This window comes from Sceloporus undulatus, chromosome 2 (assembly GCF_019175285.1).
Source record: "Sceloporus undulatus isolate JIND9_A2432 ecotype Alabama chromosome 2, SceUnd_v1.1, whole genome shotgun sequence".
Lineage (NCBI taxonomy): Eukaryota > Metazoa > Chordata > Lepidosauria > Squamata > Phrynosomatidae > Sceloporus > Sceloporus undulatus.
In genome coordinates, this window is record NC_056523.1 from 178447659 (window position 1) to 178459765 (window position 12107).

A 12107-nucleotide genomic window follows, 5' to 3' on the forward strand; every position below is an offset into this window, starting at 1 on the left:
ACCCAATCCAAGCATGGCAGGGGTCCGGAGGGGAGCCGCGGGGATCTTTCTCCACTCCTGCCATGCCTGGATCACCTGATCCGGGCATCGGAGGGGAGGTTGAAACAGCCACTTGAGCTTTCGCCAGACCCCTCCAATACCTAGATCAACTTTTCCAGGCATGGGAGGAGTCAGGAGAGCCCTTGCAACTAACCAAATTTGTGAATTCCAAGTTAGCAAATTAAGAGGAATGACTATATTAATAACAGTTTTTGTGTTGAATGGTAGGAATCCAGTCTGATCTTTATAGATTATTTTTTGTAGAATTCTTTTCAGCTTTCCTGCAAGGAAATTTGTGAATATTTTGTAATCAAAATTTAGTAATGATATCAGTCGATAATAAAGAGGATCTCTAGTACCTTTCCCTTCCTTAAAGATAATATATACAGTATATGTGTAAAGACACATCGGCTGATTCCAGGGCACATGCTCTAGGCCACTTCCCTATGCTACGTTACTTTCCCACATTCCCGTACTTGCGCCAGCCTGTTTATAAGCCAGTTTGATAATGCACATTTTCCACGTTAAGTCAGAGTACCAAAGCATCTTTTTCCTCTGATTTTTAGCCCCGGAGCATGGCTTTATTTTGATATCCACCTGCTTTGGATGCATGCATCATATAAATGCCCTGCCTTCACAACAGTTGTAAGCCATCTGTTCCACCCCACTCATCAGCTTTGAATGATGCAGAACAGGATGTATGCCTTGTTCTGAAATACAGAATAGGAAAGGCATCAAAGTTAAAAGCTAAATGATATAAAAAATAAATTTAAAATAAAAAAGAAAGAAAAAATAAAATAATAAAATAATAATCTAAAATAAAAAGTAAAATATAAAATATATAACATATAGATTAAAATAAAATATTAAGTACATAAAATGAAATAAAAATAAAAATGTAAATAATAAATTAAAAATAGAAATAAAAATAAATAAATAAATAATAAAATAAGACAAAATAACAAAATATAAAATAACATATATTAAAACATGAAATAAGAAAGATATAAGGAAGAAAGTTTTTATCTATTTGATATTATAGTTTATGAAAATAATTTTATCTTTTGATATTATACTTTTAGTCTTAATTTTTATTATATTTTAATTAATTTTCTCTTTATATTTCTTATATTTCTGATTTTTATTTTATTTTATTTTAATTTTTATTTATTTTTTAATTTTATTTCATTATTTTATTTCTTTATATTTTATTTTTATTTATGCAATTTTATTTTTCATTCTAAATGTATGTTTTTATATTTATTATATTTTATATTTTAATATTTAGTTTGTTTAAATTTTTATGTAATTTAATTTTATTATGCTTTAATTAAGTTTATATTTTATTTATTATCATTTATAATACTTTTTTTCAATTTGTTATGTCATTTCATTTATTTAAATTGTATAGACCTGCATGAAAAGCCAGCTTCCACAGAATGAACGCCCTAAGCTGGCTTCATGCCATCCGGCTGCCCTCATGGCTGCAATCAGCCTTTCTGCTGGCTGAAAAAGGAGCGGCGAAGAGCTGCTCCTTTTTGGGCCAGCAAACAGGCAGCTTTTCCACCCCTCCACAGATTATGTATTTTTATTTTATTATTTATTTATATTTCTATTTATTTCTCTTATTTTCATTTTTATATTTTATATATTCCTTTTATTTTCATGCCTTTTATTATATTTTTATGTTTTTATTTTATTTTATGTTTTTATTTTATTATATATTTTATATTTCATATTTTTTATTAATTTTAAATTAGTTTGATTTTATTTTAAAGGTAATACAGTTGGCCCTTCCCTTACGTGGGGGATCTCTTCCAGACCCCGCCGCGTAAGGGAAATACCATGTAAAGTCAAGCACCCCATTGTTTCTTCCAGGGCATGGGAGAAGCCTTTCCAGCGCGGCTCCCAGCGTATGCTAGAAGCCGCAAATAGCGCACCCACGTATGATACAGGCGCACTGTATTTTATATTTTATTATTTTTAATTATTTGATTATTAGTTTATTTTTTATATTTCAAATTTTATTTTTAATTTTAACATATTTTGCTACCAATTTAAAGTTAATTTCAATTTTTATTTAATTTTATATAATTTAAAAATATTTTATATTTTATTTCATTATTTTTATATTTTATTTTATTTATTTGATATATATATATATATATATATATATATATATATATATATATATATATATATATATATTTCAGTTTGTCTCAAAGGTGCTACAAGTTCACCTTGCATACTGATTTTCCAGATTAACATGGCTAGGTCTTTGAATTCTGCCACCATGAAAATAATCATTTCTCCACCAACCTCTCACCCCCTTTGGCTTTGTATGGGGGAAAACAGATGGGCAAAATAAAGCAATTTAAAGCCACTTGGAAGGCAGGGCATTTAGATGACACACACCTCAAAAGCGGCTGGAAACTAGACCGAAGCCATGCTATGGGGCTAAAAACCAAATCAGACGCAGGGATAGTCCGACTCAAGGTAGAAAATGCACATCTTTGCCCCTGCATATAAACACCCCGACACGAGTATGGGCTGCAGCAAAGCAAAATGCAAGTGCAACAACTCCAAAGGATGTAATTACAATATACATAAACCAGACAGTCCAATAGGGAGGCATGGAAATGAAAGGGGCATGTAGAGAGAGCTTCCATGATTGTGCTTTCCCAATGTATTATTTGCACAGCGATGCACTGTATGGGCACCTAGAAAATACATCTGCTTCTGTGTGCAAACAAAGCCTAGCAAATATTCAAAGTTGCGGAATAGGGTTTCATGCTGACCTTTGAACAATGACACTCCCTCCCCGCCAACAGCTATTTAGTTTAGCAATAAATAACATGCCAGCCTTACCATTGGTGCACAAGCCACATTGAATCGATAGACACAGTTACAGAATGTTAATTTATAGATCCTCAAGGGCATTCTGGTCATCTGTGCAATTCTGGCCTTCACCACCAAGGAGGCAGCGGATTTTTCTTAACTTCAAAGTATTTGAAGATACTTTATTTCAGGGGATACCAGTGGAGCCTTGCCTTACGTGGGGGATCCATTTCGAACCCCCTGCGTAAGATAAATCCCGCATAAGCTCGAGCCCCATTCAATATAATGGGGCTCGTGCTTGTGGTGGTGCGGTGCGCACATGCGCCAGGCTCACACACCATTCATTTAATGGCGATGCAACCTCCGCATAAACAGGAAGTCGTGTATGGTGTGTGTGCATATGGAGCGTGCACACTGTATTTTGCTTCAAGAGGTGCAGTGAGGAGCAGATAATGTCTGAAGAAAAACTATTACTGTTTTCCTTTTCATACAAGGGTGGAAATTGTATGGTCCTTCAGATATTGTTGAACTGCTGCTCCTAGCATTCCTTACCATCAGCCATGCTGCATAGGGCAGCTAGGAAATGCAGTCCAACAAAGTCAAGGGGCATGTGCAATACCTACCCAGTTCTACTGCTCGGCTGGCTACTACAGTGCCCCCTCCCTCAAACAACTAGGAAAGCAAACACCCAAATCAAGGCTGGGATGACCTGGATTTATTGATAGAAAAAAAGAATTGCAAATAGTCCTTTAAGTGCCAAAGGAGGTGGCAGGATTCTTCCAGCCTCACCCTTTTCCTGGGGCAGCAATTCGTTCTCTCCAGTCACCCATTCAGTAGCTCCGATTGTTCTGCTTTTGGATTGAATTCACTGTCTCACTGCAAGAGATTCTAGCCCAGCTTGTGGCTTGAAACTTCACAGAAGGAACAGCCAGCCATGTCCATGGGACTCCGCTTGAGAGGCTGCTTTTTTTAAAAAAATGCAGTCCACATACTCCTATGTCTAGGGTCCTAGTAGAGGTGAAACTATGCTGCAAGAAAGAGCAGTGTACAATACCCTTCTTCCACATTGCTCTGCAGTCTCTTTGCTGGGTTCACGAGCTCAAAGCTGCAAGCCCACACGCAGCATCTGAGAAGATGGTCACAAAGAGTGGCCAGCACAACATGGAGCCAATCTGTGCTCTTAACAAACTTTTGAACAGAAAAGGAAAAAAACAAACAAACAAAGGGAGGGGGTGTTGGGAAGAGGCCCAAGCAAGATAAAAAGAGGCTTCTTCCTCCAGTTTGACATTTCAAGGCACACAGGTGAGACACAGCCATCTACATAATGGGGGCCGGGTGGGGAGAAGAGATTTCATCCAAATATACAAGGCATTAGGAAATAAAGGGGTATCAGTTCTTTACCCTGATTCCACCTTTCACTGAATTGAAGGGTTTTGCAGTAAGAACTTTTTTCTTTCTTTTTTTGGTTTCTTTTGGTTTAACAGTTTAAGGTCAGGAGAGTTGGGTCTGCTATAACTCTACCTTGACATTTCTCTTCCTCTGGCCAAGAACAGCTGGCTGGAGACTTGACGATGAAGCCAACAGCTTGGCATTGGAGGGCACCATAGTTTAGGCCCTGAGGAAAGGCCACCAGCACTATCTGAGGCAGCTGACAGAAACCTTCATGACACAGTGAGGAAAGATGACTGAAGCTGCCTTAGCAAAATTTGATATGGCAGCTGTAGATCTAAAGAAGACAATTTGTGCCTGAGATGGCCTTTGCATTGGCCACTGGCTTTATGAGCATTTGAGTGGGATTCCGGTCACTGTGGAAAGACGTCGATCATCCTGATCATCAAGTGAAAGGTGCCAGCCAGGTCCTGCAGGGGAACAGCTGTGGTTGGCAGCATTTGGATGCTCGGCGAGGTTCAAAAATCCAATTCATCTGAATCTGTGCTACTAGCAGCTGGCAGCTCTTCCTGGTTCCGCCCCCACACAAAACGGTAGTTGTCTTCCAGCTGGCGTTGGCGCCGCTGCTCCTTGTGTGCTTCCTCTGTGCCCTGTATCTAAATGAGGAAGAACAAGACCATGAGAAATCCGCAACTACCACCTATATAGCCAGTGAATGACAAATTCTAGGATTCATTGCCAACCCAAAACATTTTGGGGAAAAGCAAAATAATAAGTTTCCAACACTTTCCATGATCTCCACCCAAAACACAGGAAGGCAGGGATGTGCTGCTGCCATCATTTCACTGGAAAATGCTCCTGTGCAGGGCCTTACTGAAAGGAATGGGAGCTGTATAGTTGACACTCCTTCCAGTGGGCTATGCATAAAAGAGCTATTAGTGGCAGGGCTGTGTAAAATAGCTACCCTCCATATGATGTGGGGTCACATAATTCCCACCTTTGCTCTGATTGTGGGAATCAATTCTGCATTCCCCTCTACCATCAAAGGCCCCCTCAAAAATCGATCAGTTTAGCTGTCTGCTCATCTTCCTTCATGAAAGAGCCACCACTGCCAAGAAATAGGGAGCAGAAAGACTGCCACGTGAACACTGTTGCCCCAGGTCATAATGTAAGAGGACAAGCCATGTCTGTGTTTTAGGTCCTCACCAAAATGTTGAAGAAAATATCCTTGAGGTTCTTGGTGTCCTCTTCTGACAGCCAGTGTGTATCGTCATCGTCCCCCAGGCCACCTGTTGTCACTATCTTGATTTCGATTTTACCTGCCAGTTACAGAGTGAGCCAACCATTAGAAATCCCTCCACAAGCATCTGAGTAGCCTCTCCAACTGGGTGCCCTCACAGTGTTCCTCAACTACAGTTCCAAGCATTCCTGGTTACACTAACTGAAGGTGATGGGAGCGGAAGTTCAAAACACCTAAAAGACACCAAACTGAGGAAGTCTTACTTTAAAGAGTCCTATTTAGGAAAATGGCACATGATGGAATATAAGCATAGTGGGGGACCTTTTGCTGACTTGAAGGCAAGAATAAATGAGTTTCTTCCTTAATGGGCGAAGCAATGGCTAGAGAGGGATCCATGTAAGATTGACTCTGGCCCCACACTGCAGTCAAGCTATATTCAGAGCCTTGCAAAGACAATTCATGCAGGCTCAATCTAAACCTCATCTCACATCTGAGCTTGAAAAGGAGAGATTTGAACTATGATCTTCAGAATCCCCCAGCCAATAAGGGGATTCTGAGAAATGTAGTCCAAAAGTCATTTTTCTCAAGCTGTACTTTATACATGTGATCTGTATATTTTCTCCTTGCATCTCTCAGAAATGGTCAGTTCTATTGGAAATGGAATATGTTACTGCTGAGCTCAGTTTTTCCCTGCATTTTACAAGTCAATTTTCAATTAAGACATGCTGGGGTGGTGGTAAACTACTAACCATGGCAAGGTCATGTCACATGCACTATGGGCATCATTGAGAGAGATGGAAAACGAAGGTTGCAGCCCTAAGAGAACAATTCTAAGGGTTGGGTGGGAGTAAAATAATGGATGGTGTCAGTGCTGGTCATTCACATTAGCTAGGGTAGGATCTGGCCATTTTTCTGGTATATGTTTGTTTGATGAAGTTGAAGGGCCTGATCATCCTCAGACCTACTGGGGTCAAAAGATGTTTTGGATCAGTAGACCCCTGCAACAAAATACCTTATCCGTGGCAGTCCTATACCCACAGAGCTCTGTGGTGGACTGCCCATCCTTCTGCAGAGGAGCAAACTACATGTAGTCAAGCATTCTGAGACTCTGCATGGCTCTGATATTCACTATGGATACAGTCTAATGGGAATTCAGCCCATGCACAACATATATATCATTTAAATGCAGTGGAGGAAGGGGAGAACAGTTTATTCAATATAGTCTAGGCCTCCAAGTATCTAGAGATTTCTCCAAGTGTACTTCTTTGATGTTCATGTTTTGATAAATATAAGTGAACCAACTGCATATGTTATTTTTTTAAAAAAACTAACGACAAGTGGATATTCTCCAACATCAGTTTCTCTTGAAAATCAGCTCTTCAGCCCTACTTTAATGCTTAATGATAATTTCTTCATTATCATTATTATTTCTTTTGAAAAATATATATTGTTTCCTGTATTTCCTCCCTGCCTCTGAACACTGCAGATTCTTTTTAAAATTCATTTTAAGCATCATGTTTTAAAGGTTCATGTCTTAATCTCCTGTTTTCAGTATTGGTCCCTCAAAGAACAGCATGACTCAACACACTTTGGGTAGGTTTATTTTATTTTAAAGAGTGATTCAAGATTAAGAGGTATGTCAGGATAGCTGCAGCAGTGGTCACTCTGATTATCCTTTAAAAGGCACTATTTGGCCCATTCTGTAATTCTCTAAATAAGAAATGAGGGGATTATGAATTTTATGCAGTGAGAGGAGACCCTAGCATTGAATGTGTGACACCTCCTTCCACTAAGTCAGCTCACTGGTTAACTGGATAATTCCTCCACAATCTCCAGACAAAGTTATTTTCCAGTCCTGCTTCCCAAGATCATATTTAGCTTGAGCTTCACAGATGGAAAAAGAAAGTAAATGTGTGTGTGTGTGTGTGTGCAAAAACACAAGTGATCTCTCTAGTCAGCTATGGCCTTTAACTCCAGCCACTTCCTTAGATACGGAAATGATGGCAACCCTGGCCTCAGAAACCTTCTCAGGAAGATGATTAATCAGATAATGTCTTGAGATTATCAGATCAGGATCAGGGTAGCCCATGACTCCCTGCAAGTTTACAATGGGAGTCCTCTGGCAACCTTGCGTCCCTGCCTGCTCTCTCCCTACTGCACCTAGCCCAGAAAAGGCTTCAAGTGATGCCTATCACCTGCTGCCCAGGTGGCATGGCTGCATTACCTTCTGCCTTCAGGCCTTCCTTCTCCAAGAGGTCCTTAACCACACTCTCTATGTGGCGCAGCTGCGGGTTGTCCCTGCTCATCTCTTGGACTCGCAGCTCCTTCTGCCGAGTGCTACCTGGTTTTACTTTAGTGACCCTGACTTTCAAACGCCCGTCTGGGTTGTCATCTGAGACAGAAAAGGGACAGAGGCCCATCAGTGAATTGGCATCCATGGGAGGAAAGTCAGAGCGCAAGCTGTTTGGATCTGCTCACAAGGCTACCTGTGAAACAAGAGCCTCTTTTCTGCCAATGAGTTTTAGAATAGCAATATTTGCAGCAATGCATTTTGAGCATAATAACAAGGCCTTCAAAGCATCCTTGCAAAAGCAGAAGAGCCCTGGACAGCAGAGGAAAAGGAAGGCAAGAAGTCCCAGAAAGATGTGATCAGCCAGTAAGCTATACAGGCAGCACTTCTGATCCACCCAAACTGAATACAGGCCACAAGCTTTGTGCTGCCACCTGCCAGCAGCTCACTATACACTTGGCTTTGCCCCCAGTCTGGGACCGCCCAGCACCTTATAGGATATAGTGCTGGTGGTCTACATTCAGTTGTAGAGGGAGGTTGTGTAAGAAATAACTAGCTGCCTTCAGCAGTGGGAAATGCGTATTACATAATTATATATTGGGCTCAGAAAGCTAGATCCAGAACACTCAAGCTTAAAAACTCAAGAAAAAGTTTCTAGGCCTTTAGGCTTGAAAATGTCTGGGTAAATACTGGATGGAATTTTAGAAAGAAAGAAGGGAAAACTGAGCAAGGAGGTAAAACTTCAATGCACAGTCTTCCCTACAACTAACAGGAAGTGGTGTGAAAGATAAGGAAGGGCAGTATCATTTCTCCATTTGAGATATATACAAACTAGCTAGAATAAATAATTATTATTAATAAAAATATAAATAGGGGATGAATGAATAAATGAATGCATGAATAAAGATTTCAAAACACAGAAAGGCAAGTGCTGAGAGCTTTGTGTATGAGGCCCAAATGGTTTTAAATAGCTGGCAGTGACAAAATGACCAAGTAGCAATAGCAGCAACAGCAGCAGCAAACTTCAGGACAATGCTTGGTAATGACTTTTTAAACCCCAGGAAGTTGACAAATGTCACTAGGAAGAGGCGCCTTCTGGCTTACAATATTTCCCCCAGTTGTATTCTATATTGACCAAGAGTAACAAAAAGGAAGAACAACACAGCTAAAACTTGCAAAAATTTAGGTAATCTGTAAATCATCCCTGGAGAATCCCTAACCCACCCTCAAGACACATTTGGTAGGCCTGACTGGCAGGGTTTGCTGGTTACATCTCTAAGTATCTTCAACTTCCTCCCAGTCCCATTTCCCTGCAAGAACATTAGGAGCATGAGGAAAAGGTTAAGGTAAAGGTTTCCCCTTTGACAAGGTTGTCAAGTTGTGTCTGACTGTAAGGGTGGTGCTCATCTCTGTCACTAAGCCAAAGAGCCACTGTTGTCACTGTAGTTATGTGGCCAGCATGACTAAATAGAACATTGGTACCTTCCCACCAAAGTGGTACCTATTTATCTACTTGCGCTTTTACTTGCTTTTGAACTGCTAGGTTGGCAGGAACATGGGTAGAGGGGGGATTATGAAAATGTGGGTCCCTAAGAGCTAACTCCAGGTAAGTTCAGAAGCATATTTCTCTATCGCTAACTGTTCCTACAGATTTCCTCTAGAGTTACTTCACCACTTGCTAGTCCTGCCCATCTTACCTTGATGATTCAAGTTAGCAAGTGAATCCCTAAAATTGCAAACTAATGCCCCCTGCTGGTTGTTACAGAAATATCTTCAAATTCGTTATGTGCCATCAAGTCATTTCCAGGTTATGGTGACCCTATCATTGGGTTTTCTTGGCAAGATTTATTCAGGGGAGATTTGCCATTGCCTTCCTCTGAGGCCAAGCGAGCACAGCTTCCCCAAGGTCACCCAATGGGTTTCTGTGGCGAAGTAGGGGTTTAAACCCTCATCTCCCAGGATCTAGTTTGTCACTAAAACCTCAACACTACTTTCCTCAAACTCACTAATACTCAAAATAATGAAATTCACACTGTGTATATGAAAGCATACCACTGGCTGTGTTGGCTGCATTTTCTTTAGCACCGTCTCCTCCATCCAGTGGTGCCTCCTCTTCTTTCTCTAGTTTCTGCTCTTGCTCTTTATCCCCTTTATTTGGGACTTTGCCTGAATCCAGTTTGTCAATAAGCTTGTTGAGGGTTGAAGCCAAAGACTTGGAGGCTTGCTTGCGATCAAACTCCCCTTTCAGGCCTTCTGTTTCCAGTTCATCCTCCACCTGTCAAGTTAGCAGTTATAGAAAAAAAGTACAGACTAAGATTTTTGGAGAGTCTGAAGTTGAGACTGCCTCATTTCCTGCCACAGTGGCAAATATGAGCTAATGACAAATTCAAATGAAGGTAGTTTTATAACACAAAAGCCTTTACTGCTTGCCTAAACAACTGCACAGAAAGGACACATTTACAGGAAGAAAGTACCAGGGTTGAGGCCACCACCAAGATGACTATCTCCTTTCTACGCCAACAAAACAGATTAATGGTAGGCACACAAGACAGATTTATGACACAGATCTCAGTGTACAGGCCAAATTATATGGTTGAAGGCATTCCTTCACATAACCCAATTATGCACTATATAAAGTAGTACTCCCTGTTCTCAGTTCTGAACTAATTATTATCAATTTCACAGAATGAACTCAAATTTTAATCCTAACAAGGAAAAGAATGAGGACATTTCCTTCTCTTCCTCTTTCTGTAGACCTGTTTTCTCTCTCTCTCTCTCTCTCTCTCTCTCTCTCATCTTTTTTCCTTAATCAAATGAAGCCTGAAATGCTTTGGCTTCTTTTCTCATGTAAGGCAGTGGGTGGGCAAACAACAGCTAGGTACAAGTGCTATCAAATATTGGCTCCACCTATACTTTGTTCTTTTCAGAAGTGCAGTACAGAAGGAAACAGAAGGAGCCTCACACAGAACTGGAAAGGTATTTTTGGATTGTACTCCCAGAATCCCTCAGCTAGCATGGTTGTTAGGGGGATTTTGGACAGTGTGGGTTAAGAAAAAAAACTTCTGCAACCTCTGTCCTCACAGATCCTGACCTCATCAATGATGTGATCTAACTCCTTCTCCATCTCTGATTTCACCTCTTCCTTCAGCTTGGCCATTTCAGACTTTGGCAGCAGGATGTCTTCCAGCTCCTTCTCAAACTTCCCCAGCAATTCCTCCTCATCCTCATCTTCCTGGACTTCTTCTTCTCCAGCTTTCTCTGACTCTAATTCTGGCTCATTTTTGGGTGAGACATCTTGTGACTCTTCTTCTGATTCACTAGCCTTCTCCTTACCCTGGAGGAAGAAAAGGGCAACACAGACATTGCAAAGGAAGGTCGAGTCTGGCTGATCCAACTAAGCCACCCCACATATTATCATTCAAAAGATATGGTATACATTTTCATCTATTTCATCCCTTAATGGGAGTAAGACAAGGAATAAACTGAATAAATAAAAGATAAAATCTGGCAGAATGTTGTATCAGGAATGAATATCCAGGGAATATCCTTCCACTTGAAAGGTAGCCGAGGGGAAAAAAATCCATGACAAATTGTAGCTTTATGTATGTGTCACAGAACATTTCCCCTGCAACCCATGACTTCCATGAAGTCAATACAGATTGAGTCTCCCTTATTTGGAATTCTTAAATCTGAAATATTCCAAAATACAAAATTGTTCACATGGGTGGCTGAGATGGGGCAAAGCAGACCGCCCCAAAGGAGTGGCTCCACACTGCCCTCTTCATGTGGCCCCAATCTGTCGCTTTGCCGGCTCTAAAAGAAATGGCAAAATGAAGCTCCTTTTAGAGCCTGCAAAAAGGTGCTCTTGCCGCTCCGCTGCAGCACTTTTTGGCGCTTCTTTCCATGTGCCAAAGGAGCACTGTGATACCATCCACTGTGTAGTTGTTGTGACGCCGGCGTGAGGGTGTGCATTGTCCAAATGCCACACCCCCACACCGCCCCCATGCCAGCACTTCAAGCCAGTCTGTACAGTCCCGTAGAAACATTTTTGCTTTCTGATAGTTCACTATACATTTTGACTCAGGCTCAAAATTATTAAAAATATTGGGTGTAAAATTACCTTCAAGCTATGTATATAAGGTATATATGAAACACAAATAAATTTCATGTTTAGACGTGGGTCTCATCTCCAAGATATCTCATTATGTATATACAAATATTCCAAAATCTAAAAAAACTGTGAAATCTAAAACACTGCTGGTCCCAAACACTTTGGAAGCAGGAAACCCAACCTATATGGAGTTGCAAAAC

The 12107-nt window shown here is 40.6% G+C and overlaps 1 protein-coding gene across 3 annotated transcripts in view; it reads right to left on the reverse strand.

The window, feature by feature from the left end:
* Window positions 1-3577: 3577 nt before the first annotated feature.
* OS9 (OS9 endoplasmic reticulum lectin) overlaps window positions 3578-12107 on the reverse strand; it is a 41698-nt gene continuing 33168 nt past the window's right edge. Inside the window, exons 11-15 of one of the 3 annotated variants that reach the window (XM_042451531.1) lie at window positions 10933-11130; window positions 9849-10071; window positions 7731-7898; window positions 5473-5585; window positions 3578-4922 (exon numbers count right to left, since the gene is read on the reverse strand). In XM_042451531.1, the coding sequence (XP_042307465.1) occupies window positions 4785-4922; window positions 5473-5585; window positions 7731-7898; window positions 9849-10071; window positions 10933-11130 (840 nt within the window). In that variant the 3' untranslated portion in view covers window positions 3578-4784. Of the gene's footprint in view, window positions 4923-5472; window positions 5586-7730; window positions 7899-9848; window positions 10072-10887; window positions 11131-12107 lie in introns of all 3 variants that reach the window. The other 2 variants (XM_042451530.1, XM_042451532.1) reach the window with 2 other exon arrangements.